The sequence below is a fragment of the Oncorhynchus mykiss genome, chromosome 23, assembly GCF_013265735.2.
Source record: "Oncorhynchus mykiss isolate Arlee chromosome 23, USDA_OmykA_1.1, whole genome shotgun sequence".
NCBI classification, from domain to species: Eukaryota; Metazoa; Chordata; class Actinopteri; order Salmoniformes; family Salmonidae; genus Oncorhynchus; species Oncorhynchus mykiss.
The window spans coordinates 873,895-892,793 of record NC_048587.1 but is presented as its reverse complement, the minus strand read 5'-3'; the positions used below and the strand labels follow the sequence as shown (position 1 = coordinate 892,793).

General features: G+C 50.6%; 1 protein-coding gene across 1 annotated transcript in view; it reads left to right on the top strand.

Annotated features, from left to right (window-relative positions):
• The first annotated feature begins 216 nt into the window (after window positions 1-216).
• LOC118943914 (extensin-1-like) overlaps window positions 217-18,899 on the top strand; it is a 48,142-nt gene continuing 29,459 nt past the window's right edge. Inside the window, exons 1-3 of the mRNA XM_036960832.1 lie at window positions 217-248; window positions 1,628-2,093; window positions 9,653-10,062. Of these exons, the coding sequence (XP_036816727.1) occupies window positions 217-248; window positions 1,628-2,093; window positions 9,653-10,062 (908 nt within the window). The remainder of the gene's footprint in view (window positions 249-1,627; window positions 2,094-9,652; window positions 10,063-18,899) is intronic.

The window sequence follows — 18,899 nt, the reverse complement described above, 5'->3', positions numbered from 1 at the left end:
ATTGAATGCAATGTATTGACTTAGGCATAAACCCTGTGACACTCATCGTTTAACATTAACTGCAATGCATTGATCAAAACACTATGTCATTTTTTACCTTTTTTCATAAACATGCCAGGATTACATTTTCAGGCTGATAACGGACTGGAAAAGGTTTTGATCAAGGTTCTTCCATCAATTAATCAATGAGTACGGAGTCATTTAGAAGATGTTTAGATGCGGCTTCCCGAGTGGCGCAGTGGTCTACGGTAACTGCATCGCTGTGCCAGCTGTGTTCCGCTAGAGATTCTGGGTTCGAGTCCAGGCTTCTGTTGTGACCGGGAGACCCACGGGGCGGCGCACAATTGGCCCCAGCGTCGTCCGGGTTAGGGGAGGGTTTGGCCCGGCAGGGATGTTCAAGTCCCATCGTGCTCTAGCGACTCCTGTGGCGGGCCGGGCACAGTGCACCCGGACACGGTCGCCAGGTGCACGGTGTTTCCTCCTCTGACACATTGGTGCTTCCGGGGTTAAGTTGGCATTGTGTTAAGAAGCAGTGAAGCTTGGTTGGGTCGTGTTTCGGAGGACACACGGCTCTCGACCTTCACCTCTCCCGAGTCCGTACGGGAGTTGCAGAGATGTGACAAGACTGTAACTACCAATTGGAAACCACGAAATTGGGGAGAAAACTGTTTTTTTGTACAGGCTGTGCATCATATTAAGGTTTATATATATATATATATATGAGTGGATTTGTGGTTCCTCCAACAACAGGATCACGTAATTCTTAATCCTGCCAGAAAACTCTACTCCACCAGCCGGTCACTGTTGTTCTCGTTCTCCGGTGTGATTATTGTTGACGAGGTTTACTGTAGTTAATAAACCATCTGCTTCCCATTGAGAACATGAGTCTTGGGTTTACAGTAGTTAATAAACCATCTGCTTCCCATTGAGAACATGAGTCTTGGGTTTACAGTGGTTAATAAACCATCTGCTTCCCATTGAGAACATGAGTCTTGGGTTAACAGTGGTTAATAAACCATCTGCTTCCCATTGAGAACATGAGTCTTGGGTTTACAGTAGTTAATAAACCATCTGCTTCCCATTGAGAACATGAGTCTTGGGTTTACAGTAGTTAATAAACCATCTGCTTCCCATTGAGAACGTCTTGGCTCAGAACATACATTCCTGTTCCACTACTAACCCCTGACCTCTCGCCTATGACCTCTACTCAGTCTACTCAACCATTTCTACATATTTGGACAGAGTTGGGTATGAGGCTACCCTCTAGCCTCTACACATGGCTAGCTATACACTCCATGGTTCTAGGAACCATTTTCTTTCCTTCTAAGAGTGTAGTGTCAGTATTTCCACCACCCAATAAGGGATCATAGCTTTCATCTGAATTCACTTGGTCAGTCTGTGTTATGTAAAGAGCAGTTCTTAATGACAAAGTAAAGATACTTAAGTTTCCAATTGTCATACTTGAGTAAAAATTAAAAAAATACTGTCCCTTAGTAAAAAATGACTCAATTAAAAGTCACCCAGTAAAATACAACTTGAGTAAAAGTCTAAAAGTATTTGGTTTTAAAAATAGCATCAAAAGTAAAAGTATAAATCATTTCACATCCTTATAATGTCAACCACACAGCATCATTTTCCATTCTTCTAATTTACGGATAGCCAGGGGCACACTCCACCGCTCCACCGCTCCACCGCTCCACCGCTCCACCGCTCTACCGCTCCACCGCTCCACCGCTCCACCGCCCCACCGCTCCACCGCTCCACCGCTCCACCGCTCCACCGCTCCACCGCTCTACCGCTCTACCGCTCCACCGCTCCAACGCTCCACCGCTCCACCGCTCCACCGCTCCACCGCTCCACCGCCCCACCGCCCCACCGCCCCACCGCTCCACCGCTCCACCGCTCCACCGCCCCACCGCCCCACCGCCCCACCGCTCCACCGCTCCACCGCCCCACCGCCCCACCGCCCCACCGCCCCACCGCCCTACCGCTCTACCGCTCCACCGCTCCACCGCTCCACCGCTCCACCGCTCCACCGCTCCACCGCCCCACCGCCCCACCGCCCCACCGCCCCACCGCTCTACCGCTCTACCGCTCCACCACTCCACCACTCCACCACTCCACCACTCCACCACTCCACCACTCCCCTACTCCACCACTCCACTACTCCACCACTCCACCACTCCACCACTCCACTACTCCACTACTCCACCGCTCCACCACTCCACTACTCCACCACTCCACTACTCCACCACTCCACTACTCCACCACTCCACTACTCCACCACTCCACCACTCCACCACTCCACCACTCCCCTACTCCACCACTCCACTACTCCGACACTCCGACACTCCACCACTCCACTACTCCACCACTCCACCACTCCACCACTCCACTACTCCACCACTCCACTACTCCACCACTCCACCACTCCACCACTCCACCGCTCCACCGCTCCACCGCTCCACCGCCCCACCGCCCCACCGCCCCACCGCCCCACCGCCCTACCGCTCTACCGCTCCACCACTCCACCACTCCACCACTCCACCACTCCACCACCCCACCACTCCACCACTCCACTACTCCACCACTCCACCACTCCACCACTCCACTACTCCACCACTCCACTACTCCACCACTCCACCACTCCCCTACTCCACCACTCCACCACTCCACCACTCCACTACTCCACCACTCCACCACTCCACCACTCCACTACTCCACCACTCCACCACTCCACCACTCCGACAATCAGACACTCAGACACTCAGACACTCCACCACTCCACCACTCCAACACTCCAACACTCCACCACTCCAACACTCCACCACTCCACCACTCCAACACTCCAACACTCCACCACTCCACCACTCCACCACTCCGACACTCAGACACTCCACCACTCCACCACTCCACCACTCCGACACTCAGACACTCAGACACTCAGACACTCAGACACTCAGACACTCCACCGCTCCAACGCTCCACCGCTCCACCACTCCAACACTCCACCACTCTACCACTCAGACGCTCCACCGCTCCACCACTCCAACACTCCAAAACTCCAACACTCCAACACTCCAACACTCCAGGGGTCATTGTGCTGTCTCCTCGGCAGGATCAGGGTCATTGTTCTTTCTCCTCTGCAGATCAGGGTCATTGTTCTGTCTCCTCTGCAGATCAGGGTCATTGTGCTATCTTCTCGGCAGATCAGGGTCATTGTGCTGTCTCCTCTACAGATCAGTGTCATTGTGCTGGCTCCTTTGCAGATCAGGGTCATTGTTCTGTCTCCTTTGCAGATCAGGGTCATTGTGCTGTCTCCTCTGCAGATCAGGGTCATTGTGCTGTCTCCTCAGCAGATCAGGGTCATTGTGCTGTCTCCTTTGCAGATCAGGATCATTGTGCTGTCTCCTCTACAGATCAGGGTCATTGTGCTGTCTCCTCAGCAGATCAGGGTCATTGTGTTGGCTCCTCTACAGATCAGGGTCATTGTGTTGTCTCCTCTACAGATCAGGGTCATTGTGTTGTCTCCTCTACAGATCAGGGTCATTGTGTTGTCTCCTCTACAGATCAGGGTCATTGTCCTGTCTCCTCAGCAGATCAGGGTCATTGTGTTGTCTCCTCTACAGATCAGGGTCATTGTCCTGTCTCCTCAGCAGATCAGGGTCATTGTGCTGTGTCCTCTGCAGATCAGGGTCATTGTGTTGTCTCCTCGGGAGATCAGGGTCATTTTGCTGTCTCCTCAGCAGATCAGGGTCATTGTGCTGTCTCCTCTGCAGATCAGGGTCATTGTGCCGTCTCCTCTGCAGATCAGGGTCATTGTGCTGTCTCCTCAGCAGATCAGGGTCATTGTGTTGTCTCCTCAGCAGATCAGGGTCATTGTGCTGTCTCCTCTGCAGATCAGGATCATTGTGCTGTTTCCTCTGCAGATCAGGGTCATTGTGTTGTCTCCTCTACAGATCAGGGACATTGTGCTGTCTCCTCAGCAGATCAGGGTCATTGTGCTGTCTCCTCTGCAGATCGGGGTCATTGTGTTGTCTCCTCAGCAGATCAGGGTCATTGTGCCCGCTTCTCTGCAGATCAGGGTCATTGTGCTGTCTCCTCTGCAGATCAGGGTCATTGTGTTGTCTCCTCAGCAGATCAGGGTCATTGTGCTGTCTCCTCTGCAGATCAGGGTCATTGTGTTGTCTCCTCAGCAGATCAGAGTCATTGTGCTGTCTCCTCAGCAGATCAGAGTCATTGTGCTGTCTCCTCAGCAGATCACAATCATTGTGCTGTCTCCTCGGCAGATCAGGGTCATTGTCCTGTCTCCTCGGCAGATCAGGGTCATTGTGCTGTCTCCTCGGCAGATCAGGGTCATTGTGCTCGAGTTTTGAGAAAAGGTGTTTTGCTCCTCTGGTAGGGTTGCCGTTGGTGACCGCGATTTTGGCAGGCTTTCTTTTTGTAATCTGTGATTGTTAGGAGCCCCTGCCACATTCGCCTTGTCCAACCCGTTGAATTGCTCCTCCACTTTGTAATCTGTGATTGTTAGGAGCCCCTGCCACATTCGCCTTGTCCGAACCGTTGAATTGCTCCTCCACTTTGTAATCTGTGATTGTTAGGAGCCCCTGCCACATTCGCCTTGTGTCCGAACCGTTGAATTGCTCCTCCACTTTGTAATCTGTGATTGTTAGGAGCCCCTGCCACATTCGCCTTGTCCGACCCGTTGAATTGCTCCTCCACTTTGTAATCTGTGATTGTTAGGAGCCCCTGCCACATTCGCCTTGTGTCCGAACCGTTGAATTGCTCCTCCACTTTGTAATCTGTGATTGTTAGGAGCCCCTGCCACATTCGCCTTGTGTCCGAACCGTTGAATTGCTCCTCCACTTTGTAATCTGTGATTGTTAGGAGCCCCTGCCACATTCGCCTTGTCCGACCCGTTGAATTGCTCCTCCACTTTGTAATCTGTGATTGTTAGGAGCCCCTGCCACATTCGCCTTGTGTCCGAACCGTTGAATTGCTCCTCCACTTTGTAATCTGTGATTGTTAGGAGCCCCTGCCACATTCGCCTTGTGTCCGAACCGTTGAATTGCTCCTCCACTTTGTAATCTGTGATTGTTAGGAGCCCCTGCCACATTCGCCTTGTGTCCGAACCGTTGAATTGCTCCTCCACTTTGTAATCTGTGATTGTTAGGAGCCCCTGCCACATTCGCCTTGTCCGAACCGTTGAATTGCTCCTCCCTATACTTGTGTTTTGGCCATCTTGATGGATCTGCGCAGGTCGTATTTGCACTGTTTAACCATATTATAACCTCCCAGGTTATAAGCAGCGTCTCTCTCTGTCTATTTTCCTACAAGGCTGCTATTTGATTCGGGAACGTTTGGAAAGACACTATCGGTATCACCTCATCTATGCATTTATTTTTATTAATCGGGGGCACTGAGTCGAAGTATTCATCGACGTCATCTCCAGCTTTGACGAGAAGATTAATGTGAGCCAATGTCACGGGCCATCACACTGTAAAACCCCTGATTAGCACGTCTGTCTGTCTGTCTTCTGTGCCGGTCTGTCAGTATATCTGACAGGCAGCCAGGCAGTTAGACAGACAGACAGACAGACAGACAGACAGACAGGCAGACAGACAGGCAGACAGGCAGACAGACAGGCAGGCAGACAGACAGACAGACAGACAGACAGACAGACAGACAGACAGACAGACAGGACTAGAGTTGATTTCAAGCAAACTCTAACCCTGACTTCATGTCCGCTCCCATCTCAACCCTAGTCCTGACAGTAACCAACGCTAGTCCTGACAGTAACTAACGCTAGTCCTGACAGTAACTAAACCTAGTCCTGACAGTAACTAACACTAGTCCTGACAGTAACTAACCCTAGTCCTGACAGTAACTAACCCTAGTCCTGACAGTAACTAACCCTAGTCCTGACAGTAACTAACCCTAGTCCTGACAGTAACTAACCCTAGTCCTGACAGTAACTAACCCTAGTCCTGACAGTAACTAAACCTAGTCCTGACAGTAACTAACCCTAGTCCTGAAAGTAACTAATCCTAGTCCTGACAGTAACTAACCCTAGTCCTGACAGTAACTAACCCTAATCCTGACAGTAACTAACCCTAGTCCTGACAGTAACTAACCCTAGCTTCCTGTCCTCTCTCAGCTCAACCCTAGTCCATACAGTGCCTTGCGAAAGTATTCGGCCCCCTTGAACTTTGCGACCTTTTGCCACATTTCAGGCTTCAAACATAAAGATATAAAACTGTATTTTTTTGTGAAGAATCAACAACAAGTGGGACACAATCATGAAGTGGAACGACATTTATTGGATATTTCAAACTTTTTTAACAAATCAAAAACTGAAAAATTGGGCGTGCAAAATTATTCAGCCCCTTTACTTTCAGTGCAGCAAACTCTCTCCAGAAGTTCAGTGAGGATCTCTGAATGATCCAATGTTGACCTAAATGACTAATGATGATAAATACAATCCACCTGTGTGTAATCAAGTCTCCGTATAAATGCACCTGCACTGTGATAGTCTCAGAGGTCCGTTAAAAGCGCAGAGAGCATCATGAAGAACAAGGAACACACCAGGCAGGTCCGAGATACTGTTGTGAAGAAGTTTAAAGCCGAATTTGGATACAAAAAAGATTTCCCAAGCTTTAAACATCCCAAGGAGCACTGTGCAAGCGATAATATTGAAATGGAAGGAGTATCAGACCACTGCAAATCTACCAAGACCTGGCCGTCCCTCTAAACTTTCAGCTCATACAAGAAGACTGATCAGAGATGCAGCCAAGAGGCCCATGATCACTCTGGATGAACTGCAGAGATCTACAGCTGAGGTGGGAGACTCTGTCCATAGGACAACAATCAGTCGTATATTGCACAAATCTGGCCTTTATGGAAGAGTGGCAAGAAGAAAGCCATTTCTTAAAGATATCCATAAAAAGTGTTGTTTAAAGTTTGCCACAAGCCACCTGGGAGACACACCAAACATGTGGAAGAAGGTGCTCTGGTCAGATGAAACCAAAATCGTACTTTTTGGCAACAATGCAAAACGTTATGTTTGGCGTAAAAGCAACAAAGCTGAACACACCATCCGCATTGTTAAACATGGTGGTGGCAGCATCATGGTTTGGGCCTGCTTTTCTTCAGCAGGGACAGGGAAGATGGTTAAAATTGATGGGAAGATGGTTGGAGCCAAATACAGGACCATTCTGGAAGAAAACCTGATGGAGTCTGCAAAAGACCTGAGACTGGGACGGAGATTTGTCTTCCAACAAGACAATGATCCAAAACATAAAGCAAAATCTACAATGGAATGGTTCAAAAATAAACATATCCAGGTGTTAGAATGGCCAAGTCAAAGTCCAGACCTGAATCCAATCGAGAATCTGTGGAAAGAACTGAAAACTGCTGTTCACAAATGCTCTCCATCCAACCTCACTGAGCTCGAGCTGTTTTGCAAGGAGGAATGGGAAAAAATTTCAGTCTCTCGATGTGCAAAACTGATAGAGACATACCCCAAGCGACTTACAGCTGTAATCGCAGCAAAAGGTGGCGCTACAAAGTATTAACTTAAGGGGGCTGAATAATTTTGCACGCCCAATTTTTCAGTTTTTGATTTGTTAAAAAGGTTTGAAATATCCAATAAATGTTGTTCCACTTCATGATTGTGTCCCACTTGTTGTTGATTCTTCACAAAAAAATATGTTTGAAGCCTGAAATGTGGCAAAAGGTCGCAAAGTTCAAGGGGGCCGAATACTTTCGCAAGGCACTGTATATACGTCAATATCCTCTCTGTGTAGGTGGGAAAGAGGAGAGAGAGGTGGAGGAGGGAGAGAGAGATGGAAAGGGTGAAGGAGGGAGATAGAATGGAGGGGGATAAGGGAGAGGGAGAGAAGGAGGGAGAAAGAGATTGAAGAGAGAGATAGAGAGAGAGAGAGAGAGAGAAGAGGGTGTCATGTCTGTGATGCCTTTCTCTCTACACGTCCCCATTGAATGCAATGTATTGACTTAGGCATAAACCCTGTGACACTCATCGTTTAACATTAACTGCAATGCATTGATCAAAACACTATGTCATTTTTTACCTTTTTTCATAAACATGCCAGGATTACATTTTCAGGCTGATAACGGACTGGAAAAGGTTTTGATCAAGGTTCTTCCATCAATTAATCAATGAGTACGGAGTCATTTAGAAGATGTTTAGATGCGGCTTCCCGAGTGGCGCAGTGGTCTACGGTAACTGCATCGCTGTGCCAGCTGTGTTCCGCTAGAGATTCTGGGTTCGAGTCCAGGCTTCTGTTGTGACCGGGAGACCCACGGGGCGGCGCACAATTGGCCCCAGCGTCGTCCGGGTTAGGGGAGGGTTTGGCCCGGCAGGGATGTTCAAGTCCCATCGTGCTCTAGCGACTCCTGTGGCGGGCCGGGCACAGTGCACCCGGACACGGTCGCCAGGTGCACGGTGTTTCCTCCTCTGACACATTGGTGCTTCCGGGGTTAAGTTGGCATTGTGTTAAGAAGCAGTGAAGCTTGGTTGGGTCGTGTTTCGGAGGACACACGGCTCTCGACCTTCACCTCTCCCGAGTCCGTACGGGAGTTGCAGAGATGTGACAAGACTGTAACTACCAATTGGAAACCACGAAATTGGGGAGAAAACTGTTTTTTTGTACAGGCTGTGCATCATATTAAGGTTTATATATATATATATATATGAGTGGATTTGTGGTTCCTCCAACAACAGGATCACGTAATTCTTAATCCTGCCAGAAAACTCTACTCCACCAGCCGGTCACTGTTGTTCTCGTTCTCCGGTGTGATTATTGTTGACGAGGTTTACTGTAGTTAATAAACCATCTGCTTCCCATTGAGAACATGAGTCTTGGGTTTACAGTAGTTAATAAACCATCTGCTTCCCATTGAGAACATGAGTCTTGGGTTTACAGTGGTTAATAAACCATCTGCTTCCCATTGAGAACATGAGTCTTGGGTTAACAGTGGTTAATAAACCATCTGCTTCCCATTGAGAACATGAGTCTTGGGTTTACAGTAGTTAATAAACCATCTGCTTCCCATTGAGAACATGAGTCTTGGGTTTACAGTAGTTAATAAACCATCTGCTTCCCATTGAGAACGTCTTGGCTCAGAACATACATTCCTGTTCCACTACTAACCCCTGACCTCTCGCCTATGACCTCTACTCAGTCTACTCAACCATTTCTACATATTTGGACAGAGTTGGGTATGAGGCTACCCTCTAGCCTCTACACATGGCTAGCTATACACTCCATGGTTCTAGGAACCATTTTCTTTCCTTCTAAGAGTGTAGTGTCAGTATTTCCACCACCCAATAAGGGATCATAGCTTTCATCTGAATTCACTTGGTCAGTCTGTGTTATGTAAAGAGCAGTTCTTAATGACAAAGTAAAGATACTTAAGTTTCCAATTGTCATACTTGAGTAAAAATTAAAAAAATACTGTCCCTTAGTAAAAAATGACTCAATTAAAAGTCACCCAGTAAAATACAACTTGAGTAAAAGTCTAAAAGTATTTGGTTTTAAAAATAGCATCAAAAGTAAAAGTATAAATCATTTCACATCCTTATAATGTCAACCACACAGCATCATTTTCCATTCTTCTAATTTACGGATAGCCAGGGGCACACTCCACCGCTCCACCGCTCCACCGCTCCACCGCTCCACCGCTCTACCGCTCCACCGCTCCACCGCTCCACCGCCCCACCGCTCCACCGCTCCACCGCTCCACCGCTCCACCGCTCTACCGCTCTACCGCTCCACCGCTCCAACGCTCCACCGCTCCACCGCTCCACCGCTCCACCGCTCCACCGCCCCACCGCCCCACCGCCCCACCGCTCCACCGCTCCACCGCTCCACCGCCCCACCGCCCCACCGCCCCACCGCTCCACCGCTCCACCGCCCCACCGCCCCACCGCCCCACCGCCCTACCGCTCTACCGCTCCACCGCTCCACCGCTCCACCGCTCCACCGCTCCACCGCTCCACCGCTCCACCGCCCCACCGCCCCACCGCCCCACCGCCCCACCGCTCTACCGCTCTACCGCTCCACCACTCCACCACTCCACCACTCCACCACTCCACCACTCCACCACTCCACCACTCCCCTACTCCACCACTCCACTACTCCACCACTCCACCACTCCACCACTCCACTACTCCACTACTCCACCGCTCCACCACTCCACTACTCCACCACTCCACTACTCCACCACTCCACTACTCCACCACTCCACTACTCCACCACTCCACCACTCCACCACTCCACCACTCCCCTACTCCACCACTCCACTACTCCGACACTCCGACACTCCACCACTCCACTACTCCACCACTCCACCACTCCACCACTCCACTACTCCACCACTCCACTACTCCACCACTCCACCACTCCACCACTCCACCGCTCCACCGCTCCACCGCTCCACCGCCCCACCGCCCCACCGCCCCACCGCCCCACCGCCCTACCGCTCTACCGCTCCACCACTCCACCACTCCACCACTCCACCACTCCACCACCCCACCACTCCACCACTCCACTACTCCACCACTCCACCACTCCACCACTCCACTACTCCACCACTCCACTACTCCACCACTCCACCACTCCCCTACTCCACCACTCCACCACTCCACCACTCCACTACTCCACCACTCCACCACTCCACCACTCCACTACTCCACCACTCCACCACTCCACCACTCCGACAATCAGACACTCAGACACTCAGACACTCCACCACTCCACCACTCCAACACTCCAACACTCCACCACTCCAACACTCCACCACTCCACCACTCCAACACTCCAACACTCCACCACTCCACCACTCCACCACTCCGACACTCAGACACTCCACCACTCCACCACTCCACCACTCCGACACTCAGACACTCAGACACTCAGACACTCAGACACTCCACCGCTCCAACGCTCCACCGCTCCACCACTCCAACACTCCACCACTCTACCACTCAGACGCTCCACCGCTCCACCACTCCAACACTCCAAAACTCCAACACTCCAACACTCCAACACTCCACCACTCCAACACTCCACTTCTCCAACGCTCCACCGCTCCACCACTCCACCACTCCACCACTCCACCACTCCAACACTCCAACACTCCACCACTCCACCACTCCACCACTCCAACACTCCAACACTCCACCACTCCGACACTCCACCACTCCGACACTCCACCACTCCACCACTCCAACACTCCAACACTCCACCACTCCAACACTCCACCACTCCACCACTCCAACACTCCAACACTCCAACACTCCACCACTCCACCACTCAGACACTCCACCACTCAGACACTCCAACACTCCACCACTCCGACACTCCAACACTCCACCACTCCACCACTCAGACAATCCACCACTCAGACACTCCAACACTCCACCACTCCACCACTCCAACACTCCAACACTCCAACACTCCACCACTCCACCACTCAGACACTCCAACACTCAGACACTCCACCACTCCACCACTCCGACACTCCAACACTCCACCACTCCACCACTCAGACAATCCACCACTCAGACACTCCAACACTCCAACACTCCACCACTCAGACACTCCACCACTCAGACACTCCACCACTCCACCACTCCACCACTCCAACACTCCACCACTCCACCACTCCAACACTCCACCACTCCACCACTCCGACACTCCGACACTCCGACACTCCACCACTCCAACACTCCACCACTCCACCACTCAACCACTCCACCACTCCACCACTCCAACACTCCAAAACTCCAACACTCCAACACTCCAACACTCCACCACTCCAACACTCCACCACTCCACCACTCAACCACTCCACCACTCCACCACTCCAACAATCCAACACTCCACCACTCCAACACTCCAACACTCCACCACTCCAACACTCCAACACTCCAACACTCCAACACTCCAACACTACAACACTCCAAAAATCCAACACTCCACCACTCCAACACTCCACCACTCCACCACTCCGACACTCCGACACTCCGACACTCCGACACTCCAACACTCCACCACTCCACCACTCAACCACTCCACTGCTCCACCGCTCCACCACTCCACCACTCCACCACTCCACCACTCCAACACTCAACCACTCCACCACTCCACCACTCCAACACTCCAACCCTCCAACACTCCAACACTCCACCACTCCAACACTCCAACACTCCACCACTCCACCACTCCACCACTCCAACACTCCAACATTCCACCACTCCAAAACTCCAACACTCCAACACTCCAACACTCCAACACTCAGACGTCATTTACAAAACAAAGCATTTGTGTTTAGTGAGTCCTCCAGATCAGAGGCAGTAGGGATGACCAGGGATGTTCTCTGTTTAGTGAGTCCTCCAGATCAGAGGCAGTAGAGATGACCAGGGATGTTCTCTGTTTACTGAGTCCTCCAGATCAGAGGCAGTAGGGATGACTAGGGATGTTCTCTGTTTAGTGAGTCCACCAGATCAGTGGCAGTATGGATGACTAGGGATGTTCTCTATTTAGTGAGTCCTCCAGATCAGAGGCATTTGGGGTGACCAGCAATGTTCTCTGTTTAGTGAGTCCTCCAGATCAGAGGCAGTAGGGATGACCAGGGATGTTCTCTGTTTAGTGAGTCCTCCAGATCAGAGGCAGTAGGGATGACCAGGGATGTTCTCTGTTTAGCGAGTCCTCCAGATCAGAGGCAGTAGGGATGACCAGGGATGTTGTCTGTTTAGTGAGTCCTCCAGATCAGAGGCAGTAGGGATGACTAGGGATGTTCTCTATTTAGTGAGTCCTCCAGATCAGAGGCAGTTGGGGTGACCAGCGATGTTCTCAGTTTAGTGAGTCCTCCAGATAAGAGGCAGTAGGGATGACCAGGGATGTTCTCTGTTTAGTGAGTCCTCCAGATCAGAGGCAGTAGGGATGACCAGGGATGTTCTCTGTTTAGTGAGTCCTCCAGATCAGAGGCAGTAGGGATGACCAGGGATGTTCTCTGTTTAGTGAGTCCTCCAGATCAGACGCAGTAGGGATGACCAGGGATGTTCTCTGTTTAGTGAGTCCTCCAGATCAGAGGCAGTAGGGATGACCAGGGATGTTCTCTGTTTAGTGAGTCCGCCAGATCAGAGGCAGTAGGGATGACCAGGGATGTTCTTTGTTTAGTGAGTCCACCAGATCAGCGGCAATATGGATGACCAGGGATGTTCTTTGTTTAGTGAGTCCTCCAGATCAGAGGCAGTAGGGAGACCTCTGTTTAGTGAGTCCTCCAGATCGGAGGCAGTAGGGATGACCTCTGTTTAGTGAGTCCTCCAGATCAGAGGCAGTAGGGATGACCAGGGATGTTCTCTGTTTAGTGAGTCCTCCAGATCAGAGGCAGTAGGGATGACCAGGGATGTTCTTTGTTTAGTGAGTCCTCCAGATCAGAGGCAGTAGAGATGAACAGGGATGTTCTCTGTTTAGTGAGCCCTCCAGATCAGAGGCAGTAGGGATGACCAGGGATGTTCTCTGTTTAGTGAGTCCTCCAGATCAGAGGCAGTAGAGATAACCAGGGATGTTCTCTGTTTAGTGAGTCCTCCAGATCAGAGGCAGTAGGGATGACCAGGAATGTCCTCTGTTTAGTGAGTCCTCCAGATCAGAGGCAGTAGAGATGACCAGGGATGTTCTCTGTTTAGTGAGTCCTCCAGATCAGAGGCAGTAGGGATGACCAGGGATGTTCTCTGTTTAGTGAGTCCACCAGATCAGAGGCAGTAGGGATGACCAGGGATGTTCTCTGTTTAGTGAGTCCTCCAGATCAGACGCAGTAGGGATGACCAGGGATGTTCTCTGTTTAGTAAGTCCTCCAGATCAGAGGCAGTAGGGATGACCAGGGATGTTCTCTGTTTAGTGAGTCCGCCAGATCAGAGGCAGTAGGGATGACCAGGGATGTTCTTTGTTTAGTGAGTCCACCAGATCAGCGGCAATATGGATGACCAGGGATGTTCTCTGTTTAGTAAGTCCTCCAGATCAGAGGCAGTAGGGATGACCTCTGTTTAGTTAGTCCTCCAGATCGGAGGCAGTAGGGATGACCTCTGTTTAGTGAGTCCTCCAGATCAGAGGCAGTAGGGATGACCAGGGATGTTCTCTGTTTAGTGAGTCCTCCAGATCAGAGGCAGTAGGGATGACCAGGGATGTTCTCTGTTTAGTGAGTCCTCCAGATCAGAGGCAGTAGAGATGACCAGGGATGTTCTCTGTTTAGTGAGCCCTCCAGATCAGAGGCAGTAGGGATGACCAGGGATGTTCTCTGTTTAGTGAGTCCTCCAGATCAGAGGCAGTAGAGATAACCAGGGATGTTCTCTGTTTAGTGAGTCCTCCAGATCAGAGGCAGTAGGGATGACTAGGAATGTCCTCTGTTTAGTGAGTCCTCCAGATCAGAGGCAGTAGAGATGACCAGGGATGTTCTCTGTTTAGTGAGTCCTCCAGATCAGAGGCAGTAGGGATGACCAGGGATGTTCTCTGTTTAGTGAGTCCTCCAGATCAGAGGCAGTAGGGATGACCAGGGATGTTCTCTGTTTAGCGAGTCCTCCAGATCAGAGGCAGTAGGGATGACCAGGGATGTTCTCTGTTTAGTGAGTCCTCCAGATCAGAGGCAGTAGGGATGACCATGGATGTTCTCTGTTTAGTGAGTCCTCCAGATCAGAGGCAGTAGAGATGACCAGGGATGTTCTCTGTTTAGTGAGTCCTCCAGATCAGAGGCAGTAGGGATGACCAGGGATGTTCTCTGTTTAGTGAGTCCTCCAGATCAGAGGCAGTAGGGATGACCAGGGATGTTCTCTGTTTAGTGAGTCCTCCAGATCAGAGGCAGTAGAGATGACCAGGGATGTTCTTTGTTTAGCGAGTCCTCCAGAACAGTGGCAGTAGGGATGACCAGGGATGTTCTCTGTTTAGCGAGTCCTCCAGATCAGAGGCAGTAGAGATGACCAGGGATGTTCTCTGTTTAGTGAGTCCTCCAGATCAGAGGCAGTAGGGATGACCAGGGATGTTCTCTGTTTAGTGAGTCCTCCAGATCAGAGGCAGTAGGGATGACCAGGGATGTTCTCTGTTTAGTGAGTCCTCCAGATCAGAGGCACTAGGGATGACCAGGGATGTTCTCTGTTTAGTGAGTCCTCCAGATCAGAGGCAGTAGGGATGACCAGGGATGTTCTCTGTTTAGTGAGTCCTCCAGATCAGAGGCAGTAGAGATGACCAGGGATGTTCTCTGTTTAGTGAGTCCACCAGATCAGCGGCAATATGGATGACCAGGGATGTTCTTTGTTTAGTGAGTCCTCCAGATCAGAGGCAGTAGGGATGACCTCTGTTTAGTGAGTCCTCCAGATCGGAGGCAGTAGGGATGACCTCTGTTTAGTGAGTCCTCCAGATCAGAGGCAGTAGGGATGAACAGAGATGTTCTCTGTTTAGTGAGTCCTCCAGATCAGAGGCAGTAGGGATGACCAGGGATGTTCTCTGTTTAGTGAGTCCTCCAGATCAGAGGCAGTAGGGATGACCAGGAATGTCCTCTGTTTAGTGAGTCCTCCAGATCAGAGGCAGTAGAGATGACCAGGGATGTTCTCTGTTTAGTGAGTCCTCCAGATCAGAGGCAGTAGGGATGACCAGGGATGTTCTCTGTTTAGTGAGTCCACCAGATCAGAGGCAGTAGGGATGACCAGGGATTTTCTCTGTTTAGTGAGTCCTCCAGATCAGAGGCAGTAGGGATGACTAGGGATGTTCTCTATTTAGTGAGTCCTCCAGATCAGAGGCAGTTGGGGTGACCAGCGATGTTCTCAGTTTACTGAGTCCTCCAGATGAGAGGCAGTAGGGATGACCAGGGATGTTCTCTGTTTAGTGTGTCCTCCAGATCAGAGGCAGTAGGGATGACCAGGGATGTTCTCTGTTTAGTGAGTCCTCCAGATCAGAGGCAGTAGGGATGACCAGGGATGTTCTCTGTTTAGTGAGTCCTCCAGATCAGACGCAGTAGGGATGACCAGGGATGTTCTCTGTTTAGTAAGTCCTCCAGATCAGAGGCAGTAGGGATGACCAGGGATGTTCTCTGTTTAGTGAGTCCGCCAGATCAGAGGCAGTAGGGATGACCAGGGATGTTCTTTGTTTAGTGAGTCCACCAGATCAGCGGCAATATGGATGACCAGGGATGTTCTCTGTTTAGTAAGTCCTCCAGATCAGAGGCAGTAGGGATGACCTCTGTTTAGTTAGTCCTCCAGATCGGAGGCAGTAGGGATGACCTCTGTTTAGTGAGTCCTCCAGATCAGAGGCAGTAGGGATGACCAGGGATGTTCTCTGTTTAGTGAGTCCTCCAGATCAGAGGCAGTAGGGATGACCAGGGATGTTCTCTGTTTAGTGAGTCCTCCAGATCAGAGGCAGTAGAGATGACCAGGGATGTTCTCTGTTTAGTGAGCCCTCCAGATCAGAGGCAGTAGGGATGACCAGGGATGTTCTCTGTTTAGTGAGTCCTCCAGATCAGAGGCAGTAGAGATAACCAGGGATGTTCTCTGTTTAGTGAGTCCTCCAGATCAGAGGCAGTAGGGATGACTAGGAATGTCCTCTGTTTAGTGAGTCCTCCAGATCAGAGGCAGTAGAGATGACCAGGGATGTTCTCTGTTTAGTGAGTCCTCCAGATCAGAGGCAGTAGGGATGACCAGGGATGTTCTCTGTTTAGTGAGTCCTCCAGATCAGAGGCAGTAGGGATGACCAGGGATGTTCTCTGTTTAGTGAGTCCTCCAGATCAGAGGCAGTAGAGATGACCAGGGATGTTCTTTGTTTAGCGATTCCTCCAGATCAGTGGCAGTAGGGATGACCAGGGATGTTCTCTGTTTAGCGAGTCCTCCAGATCAGAGGCAGTAGGGATGACCAGGGATGTTCTCTGTTTAGTGAGTCCTCCAGATCAGAGGCAGTAGGGATGACTAGGGATGTTTTCTATTTAGTGAGTCATCCAGATCAGAGGCAGTTGGGGTGACCAGCGATGTTCTCTGTTTAGTGAGTCCTCCAGATCAGAGGCAGTAGGGATGACCATGGATGTTCTCTGTTTAGTGAGTCCTCCAGATCAGAGGCAGTAGAGATGACCAGGGATGTTCTCTGTTTAGTGAGTCCACCAGATCAGAGGCAGTAGGGATGACCAGGGATGTTCTCTGTTTAGTGAGTCCTCCAGATCAGAGGCAGTAGGGATGACCAGGGATGTTCTCTGTTTAGTGAGTCCTCCAGATCAGAGGCAGTAGAGATGACCAGGGATGTTCTCTGTTTAGTGAGTCCTCCAGATCAGAGACAGTAGGGATGACCAGGGATGTTCTCTGTTTAGTGAGTCCTCCAGATCAGAGGCAGTAGGGATGACTAGGGATGTTCTCTATTTAGTGAGTCCTCCAGATCAGAGGCATTTGGGGTGACCAGCGATGTTCTCTGTTTAGTGAGTCCTCCAGATCAGAGGCAGTAGGGATGACCTCTGTTTAGTGAGTCCTCCAGATCAGTGGCAGTAGGGATGACCAGGGATGTTGTGTGAATTTTCCCACTAAGCATTTGAAATGTTACGAGTTTTTGGGGTGTCAGGTAAAATGTATGGAGTAAAAAGTACATTATTTTCTTTAAGAATGTAGTGGACTAAAAGTAAAAATTGTCAAAAATATGAATAGTAAAATAAAGATCCCCCCCCCCTGCAAAAAAACTTGAAAGTATTTTTTTCTTATGTTTTCTTAAGTATTTCATGCCTGCCCACCACCATCTCTGTTCACAACGATGACATCAGCAAACCGCTCTCCCACGTGACTCCATACACACGGTCTGCCATCTGCCCGGTACACTCTGTTCACAACATTAACATCAGCATACCGCTCTCCCACGTGACTCCATACACACGGTCTGCCATCTGCCCGGGAACACTCTGTTCACAACATTAACATCAGCATACCGCTCTCCCACGTGACTCCATACACACGGTCTGCCATCTGCCCGGGAACACTCTGTTCACAACATTAACATCAGCATACCGCTCTCCCACGTGACTCCATACACACGGTCTGCCATCTGCCCGGTACACTCTGTTCACAACATTAACATCAGCATACCGCTCTCCCACGTGACTCCATACACACGGTCTGCCATCTGCCCGGTACACTCTGTTCACAACATTAACATCAGCATACCGCTCTCCCACGTGACTCCATACACACGGTCTGCCATCTGCCCGGTACACTCTGTTCACAACATTAACATCAGCATACCGCTCTCCCACGTGACTCCATACACACGGTCTGCCATCTGCCCGGGAACACTCTGTTCACAACATGAACATCAGCATACCGCTCTCCCACGTGACTCCATACACACGGTCTGCCATTTGCCCGGGAACACTCTGTTCACAACATTAACATCAGCATACCGCTCTCCCACGTGACTCCATACACACGGTCTGCCATCTGCCCGGTACACTCTGTTCACAACATTAACATCAGCATACCGCTCTCCCACGTGACTCCATACACACGGTCTGCCATCTGCCCGGGAACACTCTGTTCACAACATTAACATCAGCATACCGCTCTCCCACGTGACTCCATACACACGGTCTGCCATCTGCCCGGTACAGTTGAAACCTGCGATTCACCCGTGAGGAGCACACTTCTCCAGCGTGTCTATCGAAAGTGAACCCGCTGACGTTGGTTACGGCGCCAAATTGCAGTCAGGTCAAGACCCTGGCGAGGACGACGAGCACATAGATGAGCTCCCTGGGACCGTTTCTGACAGTTTGTGTAGAAAATATTTGGTTGTGCAAAGAGACAGTTTCATCAGCTGTCCGGGTGGCTGGTCTCAGACGATCCCGCAGGAGAAGGAGCCGGATGT